The sequence below is a fragment of the Hoplias malabaricus genome, chromosome Y, assembly GCF_029633855.1.
Source record: "Hoplias malabaricus isolate fHopMal1 chromosome Y, fHopMal1.hap1, whole genome shotgun sequence".
In the NCBI taxonomy this organism is placed as follows: Eukaryota; Metazoa; Chordata; class Actinopteri; order Characiformes; family Erythrinidae; genus Hoplias; species Hoplias malabaricus.
In genome coordinates this window covers 27924667-27951242 of record NC_089820.1, presented here as the reverse complement: position 1 = coordinate 27951242, position 26576 = coordinate 27924667, and the positions used below count along the sequence as shown (strand labels likewise).

Below are 26576 nucleotides of genomic sequence, written 5' to 3'. Positions count from 1 at the left end.
GTGTTTATGCTAGAAGGTGTAAGAGAATAAAGGTTATGCCACGTGGCTTATCCTCCAAACACAGTCTCAGAGACAGACTGGGACAGACGAGGTTTCATACCTCACACACCTAAAGAACCAATCCCACCAACGGCTTTCTAGTTGTGAGTGGCAGATGGGTGTGTGGAGGTAAAGGCAGGAACTTGCATGTTCATAGATCTGCGCAAACTGAACGAAGACCGTGAAGGTGTAGTGTTACATCCACAACACTTTTAAAGTGGAATTTTAGAAGGCGGAATAATCTTCTACATCTGTAACTCTGAACAGAGATTCATTTTTTTTAAGGGTTGATCAATGAGTGAGGGGCAGCACGGTGGAGCAGCAGGTAGGTGTCGCAGTCACACAGCTCCATGGACCTGGAGATTGTGGGTTCGATTCCCGCTCTGGGTGACTGTCTGTGAGGAGTGTGGTGTGTTCTCTCTGTGTCTGCGTGGGTTTTCTCCGGGTGACTGTCTGCGAGGAGTGTGGTGTGTTCTCTCTGTGTCTGCATGGGTTTCCTCCAGGTGACTGTCTGTTAGGAGTGTGATGTGTTCTCTCTGTGTCTGCGTGGGTTTCCTCAGGGTGACTGTCTGTGAGGAGTGTGGTGTGTTCTCCCTGTGTCTGCGTGGGTTTCCTCAGGGTGACTGTCTGTGAGGAGTGTGGTGTGTTCTCTCTGTGTCTGCGTGGGTTTCCTCCGGGTGACTGTCTGTGAGGAGTGTGGTGTGTTCTCCCTGTGTCTGCGTGGGTTTCCTCAGGGTGACTGTCTGTGAGGAGTGTGGTATGTTCTCTCTGTGTCTGCGTGGGTTTCCTCCGGGTGACTGTCTGTGAGGAGTGTGGTGTGTTCTCCCTGTGTCTGCGTGGGTTTCCTCCGGGTGACTGTTTGTGAGGAGTGTGGTGTGTTCTCTCTGTGTCTGCGTGGGTTTCCTCCGGGTGACTGTCTGTGAGGAGTGTGATGTGTTCTCTCTGTGTCTGCATGGGTTTCCTCCGGGTGACTGTCTGTGAGGAGTGTGGTGTGTTCTCTCTGTGTCTGCGTGGGTTTCCTCCGGGTGACTGTCTGTGAGGAGTGTGGTGTGTTCTCTCTGTGTCTGCATGGGTTTCCTCCGGGTGACTGTCTGTGAGGAGTGTGGTGTGTTCTCTCTGTGTCTGCGTGGGTTTCCTCAGGGTGACTGTCTGTGAGGAGTGTGGTGTGTTCTCCCTGTGTCTGCGTGGGTTTCCTCAGGGTGACTGTCTGTGAGGAGTGTGGTGTGTTCTCTCTGTGTCTGCGTGGGTTTCCTCCGGGTGACTGTCTGTGAGGAGTGTGGTGTGTTCTCCCTGTGTCTGCGTGGGTTTCCTCAGGGTGACTGTCTGTGAGGAGTGTGGTATGTTCTCTCTGTGTCTGCGTGGGTTTCCTCCGGGTGACTGTCTGTGAGGAGTGTGGTGTGTTCTCCCTGTGTCTGCGTGGGTTTCCTCCGGGTGACTGTTTGTGAGGAGTGTGGTGTGTTCTCTCTGTGTCTGCGTGGGTTTCCTCCGGGTGACTGTCTGTGAGGAGTGTGGTGTGTTCTCTCTGTGTCTGCATGGGTTTCCTCCGGGTGACTGTCTGTGAGGAGTGTGGTGTGTTCTCTCTGTGTCTGCGTGGGTTTCCTCCGGGTGACTGTCTGTAAGAGTGTGGTGTGTTCTCCCTGTGTCTGCGTGGGTTTCCTCCAGGTGACTGTCTGTGAGGAGTGTGGTGTGTTCTCCCTGTGTCTGCGTGGGGTTTCCTCCGGGTGACTGTCTGTGAGGAGTGTGGTGTGTTCTCTCTGTGTCTGCGTGGGGTTTCCTCCGGGTGACTGTCTGTGAGGAGTGTGGTGTGTTCTCTCTGGTCTGCGTGGGTTTCCTCTGGGTGACTGTCTGTGAGGAGTGTGGTGTGTTCTCCCTGTGTCTGCGTGGGTTTCCTCCGGGTGACTGTCTGTGAGGAGTGTGGTGTGTTCTCTCTGTGTCTGCGTGGGCCACGCTCCAAAAACACACGTTGGTAGGTGGATTGGCGACTCAAAAGTGTCTGTAGGTGTGAGTGAACATGTGTGTCACCCTGTGAAGGACTGGTGCCCCCTCCAGGCGCACAATGATGGACACAATGATGGCTCTGGACCCACCGCGACCCTGAACTGGATAAGCGGTTACAGATAACGAATGAATGAATGAATGAATGATCAATGAGTGGGAGGGGATTTAATCACCCATTCTCATAATAATGTGTGTCAGTCTCTAAAGCCCTGAACCTTGAATGATGTAAAGCGCTACATAGACATAAGATTTGAGTGATTTAATTGAAACTCTGGCACAGAAGTCCAAAGTCTAACAGAGGCCCTTGTGTCTCCAGAAGTGCAGGGGGAGCTCTACCTGTCTTTGTCCTCTGCGTTTTTGGTGGGTGACGTTGCTGCCTCCTGATTGGCTCGGAGACAGCCTGAATTTGCTGTGTTTGAGTCTGAAGAGAGCTGCGGGGTCAGCTGGGGTGCAGTCGAGGAACCAGGCAGGATAGGTACACTGTTAAATAGAGCAGGGGAAAAATCCCTACACACACACACACACAATATACATAAATATCTTGCATGGGAAACAAGACAAACAGCGCAGAGAGAACGACAACTGTCTTTTTTATTGTCAGTACAGTCTGTTCATTTCACAGCAGTACAACGAAATCTGGCCTCTGCCTTTATTCCATCAGTGGCAGTGAACACACCCCCACCCTCCTCCACAAATAATGTGCAGAGGCTTCAAAAACAAAGCTGGTCAGCCATCCCCTCCACAGAAACATTGAGCACATGGCCAAAGGCTCTTGTGCGAATGAAGAGGACCCCGAGCTAAGTGTGTGTTAGTGAATGTGGAGTAGTGAGTGTGTATTACCCTGTGTCCAGTTGCGCGATGCAGAGTGGAGTGATCCTCCTCCGTCCATCTGCCGTCCGAGTCTCCACCTGCTTCTTCAGCAGATTCTTCACAAAACAGAGCAAATACATTAAAGAACAATGGAACAACAGGTGGAGACGTTGTGGTGACCACAGCATGAGCTCATTGTGATGCTGTGATCGCCGTAGTGATGTGGTGAACATGTTGTGAGGTTATTCTGATAATGAAATGGTGAATATACGCTGAGTTATTGTAAACATAGTGAGGTTACTGGGAAAATATTGTGAAATTCACTTTTCATTTAACCCCTGACCTTGCGGATGTCCTCCAGGGACTCTCCGTTGACCACGTTGGTGAGTTTTGGTGTTTGGCTCTCCAGGCCGGCTCCCTGGGCACCGATGGAGGTTTGGGTCCTTGATTTCTCCTGCTGGTACTTCAGCATCTCGGGGTTCTCGATGATGGTGGAGGAGAGCTGTGTCTCCATGGTGATGGCCAGGCTCTTTCCGTATATGTTCTGGTGAATGACGTTCTGCAGGCAGGAGAAACGGAGCACACTTAGCCATCACCACAGTTCAGACGAAGGTAAACCCAGGGAGATTCAGGTTTGTGTTGTACTTTTGCGGACTGACTTTGTTATGAACTATCTGTGGACAACACTGAGGATATGGCGGCAATGTGTGTTCTCAGATCAGGAACATTTATGGCTTTATTATTGGCACGAAAAACGGGTTGTTCTAGGAGTGACCACCAGCATTTGATGTAACCCAGGGGTGGCCAACCTGCGGCTCTCTTCCTGTACAACGTATAGCTGTCTATTCAATCTGTCTGGTACAAAACATCTAACACAGTTTGAAGGGTCACACACTCCCTAAACAGAATATACCTCTAAACATAGTCAGACAAATACAGTCAACTAAGACGTCTTTTGTCTACAACAGGTGAATCCTGCCTTTGTTTTACAGATGGAGTATTTAAGTAGATGCCTCTTAGTTTTCAGTTCAGATCTTTGAAACCTCCTAGACCTCGTCCTGAAACCTGGGCGTCCGGACTGGTCTCCTCTCTTCATTTTGACACCGCCAGAGGACACAGATTCAACAAGCCTAAGCCTGAAGCTGCAGGGCCTTAAAGTGACAGTACGCCCCCCAAATCAAATCACCACAAATAAATCAAATTCCAAAAATAGGTATAAAACTCCATGGATCGTACATAATACACACAGTGAACGCCAAACATACAGCTATCACACTCAGGCTCAGACACTGTTTTATCTCAGTATTAATGCAGATCTTTTGTTTGATTTGTAAAATCCCCACTGTGGAAGAGGCTGTTAAAGGCACAGTCTCCGACTGTGGGGGTAACTGCAGTGCTCTCTGGTTTGTTTACGTTTAGAAGCCCCGCGTCTTTCAAGGGAGAACGATGTGTTTGAGGAGAATTGTACTGTTGTTTGCACATGGCCGAAGTCTGTAACGTGGACTAAGGACTGTTTGGTGTATGTTTTTATGGATGTGTAAGTGTCTTCATTCTTTGTATCTCATCGCCATGTCTTGGTGTTGTCTATTGTGCCTCGGTACGTAACGCTGTATGCTCCGTTTCACTTACAGACATTGTTTTAATGGACACACCATCCTGATACCCAGCTCCCTGGTTACACCCTGCTCTCCCACAAGCTGTTTGAATTCCCACAGAAACTTGTAAAGAAAGTGTAACTCGAGCTGTTTAGTTTTGTAGCACTTTCACTCTGTATTTACTTTCATGCAGATAGCGCTCTCCTGAATTTAGAGTGGGTCCGGACAAACAATTTGAAACAGCAAAGATGTCAATGTTAACCACTATTTGAGCAGAAATAGAGCATTATCCTCCTCTTATTTCATGACTTTCAACATTTAGAGGATTCTCATTTTGCAGTTTCTCTGCCACGAGGAGAGAGAGAGAGAGAGTGAGAGAGAAAGAGTGAGAGAGTGTTAGAGAGAGAGCGAGAGAAAGAAAGAGTGTGAGTGAGAGTGTTAGAGAGAGAGAGTGTGAGAGAGAATGTGTGAGTGAGAGTGTTAGAGAGAGAGAGAGAGAGAGAGTGTGAGAGAGAATGTGTGAGTGAGAGTGTTAGAGAGAGAGAGAGAGAGAGAGAGAGAGAGAGTGAGAGAAAGAGTGTGAGAGAGAATGTGTGAGTGAGAGTGTTAGAGAGAGAGAGAGAGAGAGAAAGCCTAGCGTCTGACCGAGCCACTTTGTTTTTGTAGTCGTTCACTGACTAAAGAGAGCAGCAAATGGTAAGGGAACATTATCTGAATGTTTGTAAACCGTGTTTGTGATTACAATCGTGAACATCACCTGTCATGTTTCACATGTGTAAAGTGCATTCCTCTGTTTGTTTATCCTTGTGACAGCTGCATCATATTTAGTTGCACAGTCTGTTATAAGGGAGTGTACCTCCTGGACTACGGTACGAAGGAGAAACTTTTATTGGGAAGTAAACATTTTTAATGGGGATATAGAGCAGGCTGTGTAAGGAGCCGGGGAGTCGAGTGAAAGGTTTAAAGAGTGTTTACACTGAGCTGCACTGTGCTGTTTAGTCCGACAGCGCACACCAACACACCTCCAGGGGAACTACTCATGTCTGAGAGAGCAATGTCTACCAAATGCTGCTGGAGAAACAGAAAAGTTCAAAAATAAGCCAAATAAGGCTGCTCTGCACTGTTTAAAAGTGTAGCTGTGAGCTTAAATAAGTACGTTAACACACTACAGACCGCAGCGCAGACCGTGTTCCAGCGACTGAGGCTCAAATCACACGCGTTAAGAGCTGACTGAGTCAACCCAAGTGTCTTCTGTTTTCAAAGTCAAAGTCAGCACTAAATTCACAACTGCGCTGGGTCCTGGGCTTGTGTTTTTATCCCCCACCTGTTTCAGGGTGTGACATCGACAGTCGGTGAAATCCCACAGCGCCCCCTGTCTGTGGCTCTGTCAAACGCACATGAAAGGCCTCTCTTTGCTTCGTATGTGACTTAGACACAGAACAGAAACCTGTCCTCGTTTTAAAAACAGAGGTGTAGTGTGTTACTGTTATTCTGCTCCTCCCCAGCCCCACTCCTTCCTCAGAGGACACTTCCTGGTGCAACATTGGTGACGTCTGATGGAACTGATAACTCTATTTTTCTCCGAACTGATGACTGTATCTCAGATAATCGCCCACGTGCTGATGCACTGAAAACCACAAACTCAGTCTCTGAGAAAAGACTCCGCCTGGAGGTGTGCAGCATCAAGGAACTTGTTCAAACGCAGAGTGTGGAGTGGTGCAGTGGATAAGAGCAACGTTTGACTGCTTTATGAATAAAGGGGGCATCAGATTAAAGGTTACTCGAGACACTGAATGTAGGACATTGTTACATTAATTAAAAAATGGAGGGGGGAAAAACATCTGAATCTTACTCAAGAAAATGTACCCCCTCTGTGCTGTTAATAACACAGTTGTTCCGTTAAGTTCAGATTATTCGGATTTAACGATATTCTTATGTTTAAATATCCTTCTAAGGGTTGTATTTTCTTTGTTTGTTATAAGAGCGGCTCCTTACACCACAGCACAAAAGGGACACTCACACTGAGGAGTTGATGGAATGAAGTGGGCACAGAGCGAGGTTAACGTTCCAGGTTTGTATTCTGTCCTCTAACAAGTTCAGTGAGTTCAGGGCAGAGTGAAGAGAGTGAGATGGCGAGTGAGTGAGTGAAGAGAGTGAGATGGCGAGTGAGTGAGTGAAGAGAGTGAGTGAAGAGAGTGAGATGGCGAGTGAGTGAGGTGGTGAGTGAGTGAGTGAGTGAAGAGAGTGAGATGGCGAGTGAGTGAGGTGGTGAGTGAGTGAGTGAGTGAGTGAAGAGAGTGAGATGGCGAGTGAGTGAGGTGGTGAGTGAGTGAGTGAAGAGAGTGAGATGGCGAGTGAGTGAGTGAGGTGGCGAGTGAGTGAGTGAGTGAAGAGAGTGAGATGGCGAGTGAGTGAGTGAGTGAAGAGAGTGAGATGGCGAGTGAGTGAGTGAAGAGAGTGAGATGGGGGATCTCACTCAAAGAGATGGGGGATCTCAAAGGATCTTATTAAAGAAATACCTTCTCCTCTTCATTGAGAGGGTCTCCCAGCTCGTCCTGAGAGAAGTCCAGGAACGCCACTGTTCCGTCCATGGAGCAAACCAGCATTCCCAGACCATTCAGAGTCCTAGAACAACAAATACACACACACACACATCATTTCTGTGAGGGTTACTGTGATCATTTTTCACCTTTACAGACTCTTAGACGAACTACAACACACTCATACAGCAATTTCAAAATAAAAGTAGCTTTCTGTAAAGCAGTTAATGAAATTAAACTCCAGCACTAGTGTTTATACATAGTACATCATCACATACGATGTGTATTCATTCTTTGACGGCAGAGCCGTCTGAGGGCTGGAAGGTGGTGTCCGACCTCGTCCGACACGGACTGAGAGTTCTCCGGAGTTTCTGAATCTTCCAGAGTGTTAAGAACAATAGAAAATGAACTGTTTGATTCTCTCACAAAGTTCGGCCCAAAGTGGAGACCACGTCACCTCTCCGCTGCAGCGACTGACCCTTTGACGGACGCTTCTTTTCTCTCTTTTACAAAACTCTTCTCTCGTTTTTGTCTCCCTTTCCCTCAGGCAGCTTCTGCCACTTGTCGGGCTTTTATTGTCAATAAGGAAATGTTGTGAATGACTTCACTGGTTAAATTAAAGGTTAAATTAAAGGTTAAATTAAAGGTTAAATTAAAAGATAAATTAAGTAAAAAGTAAAAGTTGTTCAGGGGGAACTTTGTAAACGCTGTGCTTTTGTCATTAAATAAATCTTTAAGAGAATTATCACACAGTTCTTGTAAATGAAGCTTACATTTTCAAATAACTTTTTTGGAAACGTATCACCAAAATATAACACACACACACACACACACACACAGAGTAATGAACCTCTTACCATGTAATATCCATGATGGACTTATCAAACAAATCATGAATGACCACTAGAGGGCGCTTCAGGGAGGTGAGCTAAAACACAGAGAAAACATTCATTCGTGAGTCATGTTCCTCAGATTTGTGCGGCACGTATTTAATGTTTTTAACCGCAGTGATGTACTGAACCCCACCACAGACTAAAGGAGGCGGTCCTCACCCAGACAGAGAGGGAGCGGTCTTTACTGCCCACGGCGCAGCAGCAGTATGGACAGCTGGGCTTCGGGGCGCTGCCGTTACGCTGCTTCTTCTTAAATATCTTCGGGTTAAACTTCTACAGAGGAGGAGAAAACAGGGGAGAGATAAAGCTATGGGGACGCTGCAGTGAGACCTCATCACTGTTATTACGTATTCAGGAATCACGTTCTGAGAGACAGACAGACAGAACAGAAAACAATGGGTAGAGAGACACAGAGAGAAATAAACACAGTGAGAGACAGAGAGAGTGAGAGAGAGAGAGAATAAATGGAGGAGAATGAGAACAGAAAGACAGGTGTAAAGACAGTGAATATGAAGAGGTGAGAGAAAAGAGAAACAGAAGGAGAAGGGGAAGAAGGGAGAAAAGAGGAGACAGAACAAACAGGAAAAGAAAGAAAGAGAGAGAGGGTAGGGGAGAGAGAGAGAATGAGACAGAGAGAGAGAGGGAAGAGAAAGAGACAGAGAGAGAGAGAGAGGGAAGGGAAGAGAAAGAGAGAGAGAGAGAGAGAGAGAGAGAGAGAGAGAGAGAGAGAGAGAGAGAGAAGGGGAGCAAGTGAGAGAAGGAGAGAGAGAGAGAAGGGGAGTTAGGAGAGTCAGGAGACTCCTGAAGTGCGAAACAGATCTGAAATCCTCTCTGTGTTCAACACTTTATTAAATGTGTGGGTGTTTATGTGGAGTATTATTTACGGACCACCACAGTGACGGCTTTACGGTGTCCCACAAAGTCCATGTTGGTCTTCCAGCCGTCTCTCTCTATGATCTGAGCCGTGGGGCCGGAGTTATTCATGGCGTGAGCAGAGACCAAATACTGACCATCAGGAGACCAGCTCAAACGAAGAACATGGGTGGTGCCTCCACATGCAGAGAGAGAGAGAGAGACAGACAGACAGAGAGAGAGAGACCCAGAGAGAGAGAGAGAGAGAGAGACCCAGAGAGAGAGAGAGAGAGAGAGAGAGAGAGACCCAGAGAGAGAGAGAGAGAGAGAGAGAGAGAGACCCAGAGAGAGAGAGAGAGAGAGAGAGAGAGACCCAGAGAGAGAGAGAGAGAGAGACCCAGAGAGAGAGAGAGAGAGAGAGAGAGACACAGAGACAGAGAGAGAGAGAGACCCAGAGAGAGAGAGAGAGAGAGAGACAGAGAGACAGAGAGAGAGAGACCCAGAGAGAGAAAGAGAGAGAGATAAATAAATAAACTAAGAGAGATAAACAAAATAAATTAATAAGCAGTGTTCTGAATCTCTCTGCATTATATTTTTACAAAGTGTACTTTAAATTCTCAGTGAGAAACAGCACTCGTTACAGAGCCTTACACTAGTAGAGGTCAACAATGGCATGGTCTATCCCATAATTCAGTGAGGCTGGTAAAGTGAATGAGTGAATGAGTGAACCTCCTGAACCCAGCCCGAGCCGGGACCCTCACTGAGGAGACAGTTCTGACCTCGTGAAGGGTTTGGTGATGTTTGTGTCCAGCTGCCAGTCCATAGTCCTCCACACTTTCAGGACTGTGGTCATCAGCCTGAGACGCAATGTACTTCCCTACAGGGTCCCAGGTTAACCCCTTCACCAGACCGGTGTGTCCCTTCAGAGTCGCCACAATCTCTACACACACAGAGAGAGAGAGAGAGAGAAAAGAGTGCGAGAGAGAGAAAGAGAGAGAGAGAGAGAGAGAGAGAGAGCGAGAGAGAGAGAGAGAAAAGAGGGCGAGAGAGAGAGAGAGAGAGAGAGAGGGGGGGGGGGGGGGGGGGGGGGAAACACACACAGACAGAATTAAAGCAGGGTCAGGTGTCAGCGGAAACTGTCTTTACGTCTCATGTCTCTCATGTTAAAGATCTGCGGCCCACGTTACAGTGACCGCATCTGACTCATGTGCTCGGACCCTGATGGTATTTGACAGCGACGCTGGGGTGAGTTCAATGAGGAGGAAGCAAGAAGCTCCGCCCACGACAGACAAAAAAAAACAACAACAAAGCCACGACATCCAATCTAACTCCTCAGACTGAGTCACATGGTCAGATCAGACCGGAAACCACCTACAAATGCGATTAGAATCCGACTGGACAGAGTCCGAGTCCCTGCAGAACATCTGCCCTCTACCGGGAACAGCTGGAGCTTCACATCTGCCTCCCACAGCCGACTGAGCACCAACCTGGGAACTTGCGAGCGTTCCAGATGACAATGGTGTTGTCCACGCTGCAGGAGGCCAACCACACGTCATGAGGAGACCAGGCCACGTCCATTACATCTGAAACACACACACACACACTTTAGGAAGGTTGTCCATCTAAGAATCTAATTTGTTCAAACCTTAAGACACAGCAAAACAGAACAGCAACAACTATTCATTAAATGTTAAAGCTTGTGTGTATGGGTGTTTTCAGACACACACACACTCCTCACCTCCTGTGTGGTTTCTGAGGATGGTCACACACCTCCACTGCTCGACATTTGCCAGTTTACTGCTGGATCCAAACACTGTGCTGGGACCAATGAAGCTGCAACACAACAAACAAACTCAGTGTGTGTGTGTGTGTGTGTGTAAGGTGCAGTAGATGTTGTAGAAAGCAGCGAGTGTAAGTTTGTTTTTGAAGTTAAAAGAAATAATTAAATAAATAAAACTGAAAAAGTCCCCCCTCCTCTCCTTTCAAAGCCACTCTGCAAAACACATGACCGCTCACTGCCGGACTACAACTGGAGGAGTCTCAGAGAGAGAGAGAGAGAGAGAGAGAGAGAGAAATACAAAGAACATAGGGGGAGAGAGACAGACAGAGAGAGAGTGTAATACTACAACTGGAGGAGTCTCAGGGAGGGAGAGAGAGATTTTTTTTTTTTTTTTGAGTTTTTAAACAAACTTTAATCACTATTTTTACAAAAAGAAAAAATCAGGAATTAAATTCAGTTCTTATTTTAAAAGGTCAGAAAAAAATAAAACACCACCCTCTGTGGTGCACAGAGCCCCATCGTAGTCCCATACATTCATAAAACTGTCCAAGTTCTTCATCATTTTATAAAACAAAAAATCCACTCTGATTCTGGATTTCACCAACCCTTTAAAAATCAGACAGACATCACTATTCAACCCAGAGTCCAGTTTTTTCTTCCTGCTAAAATAAATGGCATTTTTGGCTTGACCCACAATGAAGTTCAACAACTGACACTTTTTCCTTCTCTTCTGAGAGTACTGAACACCACAGATAAAAACATGAAGATTAAAACACTCACCAAAACCATGAAAAAGTGAAGTTAAAATCTTAAATAAGGCGTTCAGTCTAAAACACTGTGTAAAACAATGGAACACTGTTTCTCTTAAAGAGCAAAAAGGACACTCCGAAGACACAGTGGGGTTTAAAATGGACACAAACGCATTGACAGCGACAATACCATGTAAAATTCTCCACTGCAGATCCCCAGCTGACTTGGTCAATGGTGGTTTATAGAGTGCCCTCCAGGCAGGCTTCACGTCACTGGCGAGGCCAAAATGAGCTCGCCAGGGCGTATCCACCTGGCCGGTCAGTTCAGTCTGATTTAATATTTTCACACACCCTTTATACAACACGCGTGCAGAAAGACCGTCAAAACGCAGTTCGCTCAAACCCCCAGAGTTCAGCAGGGGGGTCCCAGAGTCAGGAGCCGGGAGTCTGGGGCTGATCCACAGACCGGGGAAGGGCTCCTCTGTTTCTTGACCTGTTTGTAGACAGTCCCAGTTCTTTAGCAGTCTCTTTTCGTCTTCGGTGAGAGCCCGTTGAAACCTACAGAGTATCTGCAGACCGACCCTGCAGGACCTCATCCCCAGTCTCTGTGCCAGAGCATCAGGTTTGTCACAGTCCACTCCAGCAGATGTTATTAGGTCCTTCACTGTGATCAGACCTGCGCTCCTCATCCTCTCAGACTGTCCATGGTTACTCCCGTCTGTCAAGGAGAGTCGAGCCCCGTGGAGAACTGGTTCCCTCAGAAGCCAGTAGACAGAGTTTGCTGGTGTCTGTTTTTCCACCTTGTATAAAGTCCATATTTTAAAAACACTGCTGTAAAAGAGAGGGAGTCCATAAAAAGACAGTTGATCAGGGTGTACTAAAAAGACGCTCTCCTCCAGGCCCAGTCCACCAGCCTTGCGCCACGTTCCTCCACAGGGCCTGCGCAGGACCGTATAAAACTTTTTGTAAAAACTGAAGCCTAAACGTTGCCCTTCTGCTCTCGAGGTGTATGACACCCTGACCCCCCTCGTCTCTAGATAAATACAGGACACTTCTCTTGACCCAATGGAGTTTATCCCAAATAAAATCAACAATAAAAGCTTGAATCCCCTTTAAAAGGCCTTGTGGAGGTTCCAGGACGGCCAAACGATGCCAGAGGGACGACGCTATTAAATTATTGACTATGAGTGTTCTCCCCCTAAAAGTAAAAAAAAATCCATTTCCATTTACTCAGTCTGTTCTGTACGTTTTGTAACACACCTTCCCAATTTTTCTTTTCAGTATTTTGATTTCCTAAAAACACCCCCAAATATTTAAAACCACCCTTGGACCAAGTTAGTCCCTCTGGCAAAGCTGGCTCTCCACCGTCCCAGTCCCCCACCAGCAAACCCACACTCTTCCCCCAGCTCACTCTCGCAGAGGAGATCAGAGCAAAGTCATTAAAAGTGTTGTTTAAAACAGAAATGTCTCTGGCTCCAGTGACTCCTACTACCACATAGTCTGCATACGCAGCTAAATAAAACCGAGGGATGTTCTCAGCCATTACAACTCCACTGAGGTTTCTCCTCACATAGTGGAGCATTGGCTCAATGGCCAGAGCATACAGCATCCCCGACAATGAACAGCCCTGTCTGACTCCCCTCTGCACAGTGAAAGGGGCACACAAACCACCATTGACCTTCAATACACTCTCAATGTCCTCGTAAAGCACCTTTATCATGGAAGTAAACCCTGGTGAGAAACCAAAAGCATCAAAAGTATTCCACAAATACTGATGCTCCACTCTGTCAAAGGCTTTTTCCTGATCTAAAGAGAGGAGCCCAAAAGGGGGCCCTGACCCAGACCCTTCCAAAATGTCTCTAATAAGCGAGATGTTATCATGGATCGATCTGCCAGGGACGCAGTAAGCCTGATCCGTGTGTGTGACCTGCCCCATCACCTCCTTTAGGCGATTCGCCAGGACTTTAGAGAGGACTTTATAATCAACGCACAGCAAACTCACAGGCCTCCAGTTTTTTACCTCGCTGAGGTCGCCTTTCTTGGGCAGCAGGGCGAGGACCGCTCTCCTGCAGCTCAACGGCAGTCGTCCTCCGACCAGGCTGTCATTGAGCACAGCCAGCAAATCCCCCCCCACCACGTCCCAAAAAGACTTATAAAACTCAACCAGGAGGCCATCGATGCCCGGAGCCTTCCCTGTTGCCATGCTTTGCAATGCTCTCTGTAGTTCCTGCATGGTTATCACCCGCTCTAGCTCCTCGTTCTGTTCGGGTGATACCTGCGGTAGTCCGTCATAGAACTGCTGTGAGATTAACCTGTCCTCTCTATACTCACTAGAGTACAGCTCCGAAAAAAAGCCCACAGCCCGCCTTCTGATCTCCGCTGGGTCCGTCAGCTCCCGGCCATCAGCGGAGCGGAGGCAGTGAATGAACCTGCTCTGTCCGTTCTTTTTCTCCAGACTGAAGAAAAACTTTGATGGGGCATCCATCTCAGAAATGTGTTGGAAACGAGATCTGATCAATGCTCCCTGCGCTCTCACCCCCAGCAGATCTGCCAAAGATGTTCTTTTATTTTGAAGTGTCTGGATGTGGCCCTGTTCCCCACTGGACTCCACCAAATTCTGAAGAAAAACTATCTCCTTCTCAAGCTCAGTGACAGAGTGTTTGATGCTGTTGGTGACATTGAGAGTGTATTGTCCCTCCACCACTTCCTCGTAAACATAAGACTGTGGTAAAAAGCCCTTTGAGAAGAGCACAGCTACTCCAGCAGTGGCGGAACTCCCGTGTCCCATCACCACCGTGCCCCCCCACTTCCTGTGCCAGTCCGCCTCATTCCACCTGTCGCTGTGTGTCTCCTGTACCATAGCAACGTCCACCCGTTTAAACCTCAGCAGCTCGAACAGCGCCGCTCTTTTCCTCACGTCCCTCGCCCCGTTCACATTCAGTGTCAAGATTTTAACGTCACACATTTCTAACAAAAAAGTGGCTAACAACCAACTCAGCGCGAGAGCCACGAGACAGAGCTCAGGTCTTCGCGTCATCATCGCGTTCTAGTTGCATGCGGACTTTCAACAGTAATTTTTTGAGCCGATGTATCTCGGGCTCCCCTATCCCCCCCTCCCCTTCATTTCTCATAAAACCCTTCACAGACTTAATAAACAGCTCCAGATTTGGAAAATAATCTTCAACTTTGACGTTCCGTTTACCTTTGGTGTCATCGAGGAACCTGCGCACCTGCTCCACGCTGTACACCCCCGCTTTTAGACGGAGACGGAGACTGAGACTGAGACGGAGGTGGAGACGGAGACTGAGAAGGAGACGGAGACTGAGACTGAGGTGGAGACGGAGACTGAGACTGAGACTGTGACTGAGAAGGAGACGGAGACTGAGACTGAGACTGAGACTGAGACTGAGACGGAGGTGGAGACGGAGACTGTGACTGAGACAAAGACGCTGGGGGTGTAGTTGGTTTAGATTTTTGGGCGCGTTTGTTGGACTTAGCCTTGTTTGCCGGACTCTTAAACACAGGCTCTTTCCCCTTCGTTTCCTCACTCAGCACCTGTTCTTCCACCTCCATTTCAGTCACCTGCTCTGCTCCTACATCCCCCTGTTCCTCAGTGACCTCCTGACTGTCCGCCTGCACCTCATCCCCATTCCCTTCACCCTCACGACCACTGTGTCCTTCTCCATCATTCGCCCCGAGCCCGGCCGCGTTTCCCGCCTCTCCGTCATCCGAGGCCTCGCGCTGATTCCCGCCGGCGGGAGCTGTTTCGGCGTGACTCGGTCCGGGCTGAGGCTCTGCAGCCTTATTCGGACAAGATCTCACCAAATGTCCTTCTAAACCACATCCAAAACACTTCATATTCGCAGTCGTGGCATAAACTACATAATCAAAATTATCAATCCTAAACTTTATGGCCAAATTTAAATCCTCATCATTATTCTTTAAAACCATAAACACCCTCCTCCTGAACGAGATGACATGCTGCAGCAGAGGAGATTTACAGCCTAAAGGGATTTTATAAATCGTAGAAACAATCTGTCCGTGTCGGGAGAGCTCGCGCAGTAACATCTCGTCTTTAACAAACGGGGGGACGTTGCTAATGATAACTTTCCTCGCCGGATTAACGAGGGGAAACACCGCTGTGTGTGTACCTTTCAAAACAATACCCGTTTCTACCAGTGCGTTCAGCTTTTCAACCTCATCCAAAAACATAACGATGGCCCCATTAATTCTAGAGGCCGTCTGAACAGCGCCATGTCCCACCACCGCCCCCACCGCTAAACTACACTCCTCCACCGAGCAATCCACTCCAACCGGCACTTTGACGCCATGCCGGCGAGAAAGCTCTTCAATGTCGAACCACCCCATACCCCCCCTACACCCGGCCGAGGCTTAGAGAAAAAAACCCTCACCCCTCTGTGCCCAAACAACAAACAAACACACTACAGACAAAAAACTAATGAAAAAAGAGTTAGAAACCGTAAATAAACCGAAAAAGATCCGGTCGCTCTCACAAACCGCACTCCGCTCACTCAGACGCCCACGCATGCGCAGAGAGAGAGAGAAATACAAAGAACATAGGGGGAGAGAGACAGAGAGAGATAGAGAGAGAAAAATACAGAGAACATAGGGGGAGAGAGAGAGAGAGAGAGAAAGAGATAGAGACAGAGAGAGTGGGGAGAAGGAGAGAGAAATACAGCATACACTCAGCATTTGGCTCTTATCTGGCAACAATTTGTATATATGTGTGTATATATATATATATATATATATATATATATATATATATATATATATATATATATGTGTGTGTGTGTGTGTGTGTGTTTCAGACTTACGCTGCTTTTTTCCACACCATGACCAGTTTATCATCCCCTCCTGAGGCCAGGTATAAACCGTTATTGGACCAGCGCACACAGTTCACACACGCTGAAAGACACAAGGTTACTTTAAACACACCGTACATCATTTTAAAAACAGAGTCCACCATCTGTTCACTTAAAGCAACTATAGGTAGTATTTTTACTTCAAAATTAGAGCTTCAAAACCATTGTGACGCTCCACTGAGCTGTGACACGGAGAATAAAGACCCTGTTTTTCCTAACCTGGGCTCAGCACTGAAGAAACTGCACTATGTAACTTTTGGAGAAGGGTAGTAATTCCACCCACCCTCCCCCTCACTTCACCCCCTCCCCCCTCCCCTTGAATTCAGGAGAGTGCTCTAAACGTGAATTACAACTGTAGGGGGAGCCCAGGAGCTTAAATACATAGTGCTGCTTTAACATCCACAAATCAAATCAGGGCACAGCTGAGAGGATCTCTGAGGAGACGAGAGAGAAGACAATCCTAAGCAAAGAAAAGAAAAAACAAAAACATGGGGATGACAACCACGAAGGAGCTGTCCTCACTCGGCAAACAGCGCATTAAATGTTCCTCTCCGACACCGAGGAGAACCTCAGATCTGAGCACATCCAGATCCACCCTTCAACTGTGAGAGAAGCAGCTCAAGACCGTGGGTCTGAAAGGACGTGGAGCTGTTGGGACACTCTCTTTAATAACTCAGAAAAACTTACAATAAACAAGTACAGATCTCTGAAGACAGTAAACAGACACATCTCCGGCAGAAACAGTGAAGCTGTACCTAAGTGATTGTCCATCTGGCAAAGCATTTTGGGAATGTTCTCGTTTTTCTCGTCCTCCTCTCGGAGAACAGGGGCCATGTTCCAGATGACGACTTTCCCCGAGTCCTCCCCTACAACACACACACACACATTACAAGTTGTTCTTACCCTGTCCACTGCTCCCATAAGAGGGCGCCACAGTGAATCACTCGCCAATGATCCGTACACTTCCCTAGACACAGGTTTTCGACTGGGTGCCCTTCCTCCCTCACATTCCACCCGGGCTTGAGGCGGGCACCAGGGGGCAGCAGACACAGAGGGAACACACGGAACAGACAGGGGCAGTGCTCAAAGACAGACCCCCTCAACTGTTCAAGTTCACGTTCAATTGTTTATTTATCATTTGCAACACGTCACGACACGTCCACGTCACTGTTTATCACCGTACAGCAGCTAACAATAACGTACACATACACAATCAATACAGTACCGTACTAAATGAGTGTACTACGTTTAATAACGACAAACAGGAACAGAAATATAAAAGATATACAACGTACAAATTAAAGAATATTAAGTTGAGGATAATCTTATGAAGTGACTTCAGTCTAGGGCTCGACAATAATTCAATATCGATGAATATTTCAGTGCACATCATTTACAGCGTGTCACTGACTGACGGTCATTAGAGGGCGCTGTCGTGAGCTCAGCACTCGGCCAATAGGATGATGTTTGATGGTGACGTCAGGGTCATTTTTTGTGTTTGTTATTGGGAGGTTTTCAGTGGAGTTTATGTTGTTCACATCAATATCACAATTATATCGTACTGAGAATTAAGAAGTATATCGTGATATGAATTTGACCACGTTGCCCAGCCCTACTGCAGTCTGAGGGGATAACAGTAACAAATTAACTTATCCCTCGAGAGGATACAGTGTTTAAATGTACGGACATCAGCAGAAACGTTTTCAGACAGAAACACGACTGGAAACAAACCTAATGGAAATTCCTGTAAATATGAACAAGTAAAGCTCAGTACCTTGGCCACCGGTGGCAAACTTGGTTCCATCTGGATGAATATCGACTGAAAATATTGGTTTACCTGAAAAAAAGAGAAGAGAGAGATGTTGTTAAATGAGGGCTTTACCGAGACCGGTGTCAATGTTATCTCTGTATCACAGAGAGATGAGACACACCCTGACACTCACACTCCTCACAGACAGTCACCCGGAGGAAACCCACTCAGACACAGGGAGAACACACCACACTCCTCACAGACAGTCACCCGGAGGAAACCCACGCAGACACAGGGAGAACACACCACACTCCTCACAGACAGTCACCCGGAGGAAACCCACTCAGACACAGGGAGAACACACCACACTCCTCACAGAGAGTCACCCAGAGGAATCCCACGCAGACACAGGGAGAACACACCACACTCCTCACAGACAGTCACCCGGAGGAAACCCACTCAGACACAGGGAGAACACACCGCACTCCTCACAGACAGTCACCCGGAGGAAACCCACGCAGACACAGGGAGAACACACCACACTCCTCACAGACAGTCACCCGGAGGAAACCCACGCAGACACAGGGAGAACACACCACACTCCTCACAGGCAGTCACTCGGAGGAAACCCATGCAGACACAGGGAGAACACACCACACTCCTCACAGACAGTCACCCGGAGGAAACCCACTCAGACACAGGGAGAACACACCACACTCCTCACAGACAGTCACCCGGAGGAAACCCACGCAGACACAGGGAGAACACACCACACTCCTCACAGACAGTCACCCGGAGGAAACCCACTCAGACACAGGGAGAACACACCACATTCCTCACAGAGAGTCACCCAGAGGAATCCCACGCAGACACAGGGAGAACACACCACACTCCTCACAGACAGTCACCCGGAGGAAACCCACTCAGACACAGGGAGAACACACCACACTCCTCACAGACAGTCACCCGGAGGAAACCCACGCAGACACAGGGAGAACACACCACACTCCTCACAGACAGTCACCCGGAGGAAACCCACGCAGACACAGGGAGAACACACCACACTCCTCACAGGCAGTCACTCGGAGGAAACCCATGCAGACACAGGGAGAACACACCACACTCCTCACAGGCAGTCACTCGGAGGAAACCCATGCAGACACAGAGAGAACACACCACAGAGAGATGAGACACACCCTGACACTCACACTCCTCACAGACAGTCATCCGTAGGAAACCCATGCAGACACAGAGAGAACACACCACAGAGAGATGAGACACACCCTGACACTCACACTCCTCACAGACAGTCATCCGTAGGAAACCCATGCAGACACAGAGAGAACACACACCACACTCCTCACAGACAGTCACCAGGAGCGGGAATCGAACCCACAACCTCCAGGCCCCTGGAGCTCGACACCTACCTGCTGCGCCACCATGCCGCCCGCTGTTCTTATTAACCACAGTTAATTCATTTGAATTCATTTGAAACTTCACATCAGCAATTAATCACATTAATATTTATCTTTGTATCAGACCCAGCTGAAGTTATCTGTAAAAATGTAGAGAGTAATATTCATTAATCTTTAAATATTCGTATTTACAGTTTTGAGACTCAGTGTGTGTTGCATGTTTAGGGTTTATTTTTAATTGAATGAATAATGGAATATAAATATCTGCAGTTGTATGAGACAGACCTCGTTATTGGTGGATGTTTGTAGAGTATTACTGCTTTCATTAAAATAAAACCACAAATATTTGCAGATTAATGACATTTAGCGGGTTATTGGTTTAGAGGTTTATTTATGTAAATATTTACAGTTTTCTGAGACTCATCGCTCCTTATTTGTGCGTTCGTGCAAGAGTTTATTCTTATTTTAATTAATAAATACATGGAGCTAAATATCTGCAGCTAAAAGAGACTCAGCCCGGGCTCTTGGTGCATGTTTAGAGTTTCTTATTATTTTAATAAACATTTTTATGTAAATATTTACAGCTTTCTGAGACTCTCGGCGTGTCCCTGGTGCATGTTAATAGTTTATTTTAATTTGTATTCGTATTTAAATGTGAATATTCACCGTTCTGTGAGACCCAGCTCGGTTTGAGGAGTTTCATCTCCGACTGTGTGTTAAACCTTCCCTCTCCGCTCCTCTGACTTTCTCTCCTCCCTCTTTTCTTTCTCCTCCGCGGTTTATTCGCTGCGCTGCGACCGAATTCTCTATAGTTTTTATTTATTTTTATTTTGTATTTTTCTCTCCGCTTTGTTTCGCACAAACACACAAACAGCCATGAACGTGTCTCTGTTACTATCGTCCCTCAGGAAACACGGGCGAGGAAAACTGTTCCGCGGTCAGTTTTTTTTAAGATGTTTTTGGTTCCGCTCTGGTCCAAATTCTCTCTCTCTCTCTCTCTCTCTCTCTCTCTCTTTATTTTCCTGTTTGTTCTGTCTCCTCTTTCCTCCCTTTTTCCCCTTGCTCATGTTCACCACTGAGCATCACTGACCAATACGGACCACATACAGAAGCACTCTGTACTTCTATAATTACAGACTGTAGTCCATCTGTTGCTCTGCATACTTTATTACCCCCTTTCCCCCTGCTCTTCATTTCTAAGGACCCCCACAGAGCAGGTGTGATGTGGTGGTGGATCATTCTCAGCGCTGCAGTGACACTGACGTGGTGGTGGTGTGTTAGTGTGTGTTGTGCTGGTGTAGAGTGGATCAGACACAGCAGTGCTGCTGGAGTTTTTAAACCCTGTGTCCACTCTCTATCCACTCTGTGAGACACTCCTCCCTCGTTGGTCCACCTTGTAGATGTAAAGTCAGAGACAGTAGCTCATCTGTCGCTGCACAGTGTGTGTCGCTCGTCCTCTAGTCCTTCATCAGTGACACAGGACGCTGTCGGCTGGATGTTTTTGGTCGGTGGACTGTTCTCAGTCCAGACACTGAGGGGTTTAAAAACTCCAGAAGTACTGCTGTGTCTGATCCACTCTACACCAGTGTAGCGTCTGGCTAGATTTCAAGTCTTGTCCATTCAGTGAATTTTAGCATTAGCTCAACTCTATTATTTCAACTCTATAATGACTTTATAAATCAGAGGTTCCAAATAAATACAAAATATATCTGATTTTCAAACATGCTGTTTATTACGGAAGCATACTGCTGCCACACACGAAAAAAAAAATCCTCAATGTGTCCTTATTATGAGACAATTATCTTGTTATTATGAGATAAGTATCTTGTTATTATGAGATAGTATCTCACATGATGATTATTTCGTAATTACAAGATAAATATTTCATAATTATGAGATAAGTATCTCATTTTCATGAGATATGTCTGTCTCCAAACTGTCAGTAATGCCAACGCTGTTCCAACACTGAGCCGTGGTTTGACTGGGTCACGCCAGAGTGACCAGTGACGATCGCCTCTTTCACACACTGATAACACACCGTAAGCAGTAGTTCATTTGAGCGCTGTGAGCACCAGCACCACCTGCTGGGGTTGTTTCACCAACTCACAGCAAAGACTTCTGAAACTTTACAGTAGAGAGCGGTTACTGACACATCACTTAGGCTCTTCTTACACACATGAGTTTGACCATGAGCTCATCTGGCGTTCAGCAGCAGACCTTTGGAATTATCACTGACAAGAGAAGAGGCAGCGTCTTCTTATTATGCCCCAAACTCTGGAAAAAACTTCCAGAATAGCTCCAGCTCTTAATGATTTCGGCTTTTTAAAATTAGACAAAAGCTCTTCTCTTTAGCTTCAGTGGTGAAACCAACCCTGCGCCTGGAGCTGCTGCTCACAGCGCTCAGATGACCCTCTGCTTATAGTTATCAGTGTGGGAAAGAGGCGCGGCGATTCACAGGAAAATAAGCCCAAACACATGAAACATTACACTGACGATGACTTACACATAACTGGACCATCACTGGTCACTGCGGCGTGACCCAGTGAAACCACCAGTGGCTCTTGTGTCGGAACAGTATTGATGTTACCCACAGAATGGAGACAGACATATCTCATAAAAATGAGATACGTATCTCATAATTACGAGATGTTACCTCAGCAATACACTTATCATATGTGGCAGTGATTTCCAAAAGTCTCTTTCAAATCCAGCTTAGTCCTGGAATCCTTACAGACATAACCCTGATTCACATGCTCTGTGTTCTCCACAAACTGGATTCTTTTACTTTCCCCCTGTAGTACCCCGCTCCAGCCCAGTTGGGGGCAGTACAGGAGGAGATGCTGGGGCCAGAGTCCTGAATATTTTGCTCGTTCCTCTGTAAAAATACAAGGACTACACTGACACATCCCCACACCTCTGCCATAAAAATAAACCTGAGGATAGAGAAATATTAACAATGTGAGTAAAATATAAGACTCGGCTGCTGTTCTCACACTAAAAACAAGGACACTAAAGAAATCTAGGAACTTGGCTAATCTTCGACCGCTCACTGAAGCAGCTGAGGCGTTATGTGCTGAAAACAGCCCTCAGAAATATCCACTTTGTTAATGGGAAATGTGTTTTTGTTTTCATTGCACAGTAGAACCACAGCTGGTGTACAATTGTGGCTCTGCATTTAACCCATCCCTAGGGATGAACACACACACACACACACACACACAAAGGACCTGGAGAAGGGGGCAGCCACCCAAGAGCCCAGGGAGCTTTCGGAGGTTAGGTTCCTTCAGCCATGGATGTTGAAGGAGGAGACAGCACTTTTTCATCACCACCCCCCCCCCCCCCCACACACACACACACACAATTTTCTTGCCAGTTTTCCAGTTGTAAGTGGTGTTCAGCCAGACAATTCACATTATCCTTCAACATAACCAGGCACTGTGTATCCAAACTCAACCCAATTATTCATTCATTCGTCGTTTGTAACCCTTATCCAGTTCAGGGCCGGGGTGGGTCCAGAGCCTACCTGGAATCACTGGGTGCAAGGCGGGAACACACCCTGGAGGGGGCACCAGTCCTTCACAGGGCGACACCCACCCAGTCACACACCCAGGTAGGGCCTGCTACACTTCAATAAACCTAACGTGACTACACTTAAAGGAACACTAGGTAATATTTTAAACTAAATTCACAGCTTCATCACAAATCATTGTGATGCTCCGCTGAGCCGTAACATAGAGAATAAAGACTCTGTTGTTCCTAATCTGGGCTCAGCACTGCAGAAAATGCATTATGTAGCTTTTGGAAGAGGGTAGGAGACCGCACCACCCTCCCTATCGCTCTTGATTGGAGTCCAGGAGCAGAAATACCTGATCTTACTTAGTGTTCCTTCAAACACAACCAGGCAACTCCCATCCAAACTTAACACAAGACAAATCCCTTACAAGGTTGAACAATTTGACAAATCCTTATGGAAGCCTGTCTCCGCCACATGAAATAATACAAATTAGGCATCAGGTGTATTTTTTCATTCATATGCAATATGCAATTTGCTCAACATTTTGAGATACTATCTCATTATTTTGAGATAATAAGTCAAAATTTTGAGATAGGATCTCATTATTTTGAGATACTAAGTCAGATACTAAGTTTGAGATACAATCTCAAAATATTGACTGATTATCTAAAATAATGAGATACTGTCTCAAAAAATGAGATAGTATCTCAATATATTGAGATAGCAAATTGCATATTAATGAAAAATAAAAATTGGTGCCTTTTTAAAAATTATTTTATGTGATGGAAGCGGTCTTCCATAAATCCTCATCTTAATGCAACTTAGTGAATCCTCTTAAAGTTTCTGTTATACAGTGCACAGCCTCTTCAGTCCATGTCCAGGAGAATTCATGGAGAAAAACACACACATGTGTGCTGAATGTATATTTCTCCTCCTCTCATGATTTAAAGCTGTCTTTGTAGTAACACACACAGATTCCCAGACTGTACTTGGCTATTTAAACTCTCCCACCACATTTCCTCCCTGTGTTTTCCATGTGGCAGGTCACAGAGGCTTTTGAGGCATGAATATGTTTCATTGCCTGAATATTTACTCATTGAAAAGACATCACAGAGAGTAGAGGACTAAGCTAATGCAGTTAATTACATTTAATATTTAATATTTAACCTTTGATTGTGGTCTCTTGCAACACTGCTCTTTACTCCTCATAGAAAAGCATTGTATCCAAGTTATTGTGTCGTTTGCTGCCCTCTATCCAAGATGATATATTTAAAATCAGGATTCTGTTCTCTGTGATTTTCTCTCATCCCCACAGTCTTCTGGTAAACTGAGTGCACTACGGGTTCTGTTTGTGCTGTCTTTTTTTCCCCTCTGATGTTGTACTGTAACTTGTTTGGTGTGAGGTTGTTAATGTTATAACTTGTCTGTGCTCAGCCTCCTGCTCCTGACCCCATTTCTCTACTGCCCTGTTTTACTCCCTACTACAAGTATTTATCTTAGATTACTACTGACTTTCTTTATGTCTCTCTATGCAAAGACCATGTTTTTGGAGTGTGGTGTGTTCTCCCTGTGTCTGCGTGCGTTTCCTCCGGGTGACTGTCTGTGAGAAGTGTGGTGTGTTCTCCCTGTGTCTGCGTGGGTTTCCTCCGGGTGACTGTCTGTGAGGAGTGTGGTGTGTTCTCCCTGTGTCTGCGTGGGTTTCCTCCGGGTGATTGTCTGTGAGGAGTGTGGTGTGTTCTCCCTGTGTCTGCGTGGGATTCCTCCGGGTGACTGTCTGTGAGGAGTGTGGTGTGTTCTCCCTGTGTCTGCGTGGGATTCCTCCGGGTGACTGTCTGTGAGGAGTGTGGTGTGTTCTCCCTGTGTCTGCGTGGGCTTCCTCCGGGTGACTGTCTGTGAGGAGTGTGATGTGTTCTCCCTGTGTCTGCGTCGGATTCCTCCGGGTGACTGTCTGTGAGGAGTGTGGTGTGTTCTCCCTGTGTCTGCGTGGGTTTCCTCCGGGTAACTGTCTGTGAGGAGTGTGGTGTGTTCTCCCTGTGTCTGCGTGGGATTCCTCCGGGTGACTGTCTGTGAGGAGTGTGGTGTGTTCTCCCTGTGTCTGCGTGGGTTTCCTCCGGGTGACTGTCTGTGAGGAGTGTGGTGTGTTCTCCCTGTGTCTGCGTGGGCTTCCTCCGGGTGACTGTCTGTGAGGAGTGTGGTGTGTTCTCCCTGTGTCTGCGTGGGATTCCTCCGGGTGACTGTCTGTGAGGAGTGTGGTGTGTTCTCCCTGTGTCTGCGTGGGATTCCTCCGGGTGACTGTCTGTGAGGAGTGTGGTGTGTTCTCCCTGTGTCTGCGTGGGATTCCTCCGGGTGACTGTCTGTGAGGAGTGTGGTGTGTTCTCCCTGTGTCTGCGTGGGTTTCCTCCGGGTGACTGTCTGTGAGGAGTGTGGTGTGTTCTCCCTGTGTCTGCGTGGGTTTCCTCCGGGTGACTGTCTGTGAGGCGTGTGGTGTGTTCTCCCTGTGTCTATCCATCCATTATCCACCGCTTATCCGGATCCGGGTCGCGGGGGAATCAGTCAGAGCAAAGAAAACCAGACCTCCCTCTCCCCAGCCACTGCCTCCAGGTCCTCCGAGGGTATACCGAGGCATTCTCAGGCCAGTCGAGACATGCAGTCTCTCCAGCGTGTTCTTGGTCTGCCCTGGGGCCTCCTCCCTGTTGGACATGCCCGGAACACCTCACCAGGAAGGCGTCCAGGAGGCATCCGGACCAGACGACCAAACCACCTCAACTGTCTCCTCTCGATGTGGAGAAGCAGAGGCTCCACTCCGAGTCTCTCCCGGATGTCCGAGCTCCTAACCCTGTCTCTAAGGGAGAGTCCAGACATCCTGCGGAGAAAACTCATTTCAGCCGCTTGTACCCGCGATCTCGTTCTTTCGGTCACTACCCAAAGCTCGTGACCATAAGTGAGGGTTGGGACGTAGATTGAACGGTAAATCGAGAGCCTTGCTTTTCTGCTCAGCTCTATCTTCACAACAACGGACCGGTACAGAGCCCGCATTACTGCTGACGCTGCACTGATCCGCCTGTCAATCTCACGCTCCATCTTTCCCTCACTTGTGAGCAAGACCCAGAGGTATTTAAACTCCTCCACTTGAGGCATGATTTTACTTCCAACCTGGAGAGAGCACTCTACCCTTTTCCGACTGAGTACCGTGGACTTGGACTTGGAGGTGCTGATCCTCATCCCTATCGCTTCACACTCGGCTGCAAACTGGTCCAGCAAGAGCTGGAGGTCCTGGCTTGATGAAGCCAACAAGACCACATCATCTGCAAAAAGCAGACATGGGATCCTGAGACCACCAAACCGGACACCCTCCGCCACTTGGCTATGGCGAGAAATTCTGTCCATAAAAATTATGAACAGAACCGGTGACAACGGGCAGCCCTGACAGAGTCCAACTCTGACTGGAAACCAGTTGGACTTACTGCCAGCCATACGAACCAGACTCCTGCTCTGTTTATACAGGGACTGGATGGCTCATAGCAAAGAGCCCAGTACCCCATACTCCCTGAGCACCCCCCACAGAATTCCCAGAGGGACACGGTCAAATGCCTTCTCCAGATCCACAAAACACATGTAGACTGGTTGAGCAAACTCCCACGCACCCTCCAGGATCCTAGCGAGGGTAAAGAGCTGGTCCTGTGTTCCACGACCGGGGAGGAATCCACATTGTTCCTCCTGGATCTGAGGTCGGACTCTCTTCTCCAGTACCCCCA

The 26576-nt window shown here is 47.3% G+C and overlaps 1 protein-coding gene across 1 annotated transcript in view; it reads right to left on the bottom strand.

The window, feature by feature from the left end:
• The window catches only part of LOC136678267 (protein HIRA-like), a 167551-nt gene extending 147385 nt beyond the window's left edge, over positions 1-20166 (bottom strand). The window contains 15 exon segments of the mRNA XM_066656253.1: positions 2374-2544; positions 2878-2963; positions 3191-3406; positions 6962-7067; positions 7840-7910; positions 8035-8148; positions 8764-8939; positions 9514-9568; positions 9570-9667; positions 10215-10310; positions 10466-10560; positions 16095-16185; positions 16898-17008; positions 17917-17979; positions 19974-20166. Coding sequence (XP_066512350.1) covers positions 2374-2544; positions 2878-2963; positions 3191-3406; positions 6962-7067; positions 7840-7910; positions 8035-8148; positions 8764-8939; positions 9514-9568; positions 9570-9667; positions 10215-10310; positions 10466-10560; positions 16095-16185; positions 16898-17008; positions 17917-17979; positions 19974-20010 — 1586 coding nt within the window. The 5' untranslated portion in view covers positions 20011-20166.
• Between the last annotated feature and the right edge of the window lie 6410 nt (positions 20167-26576).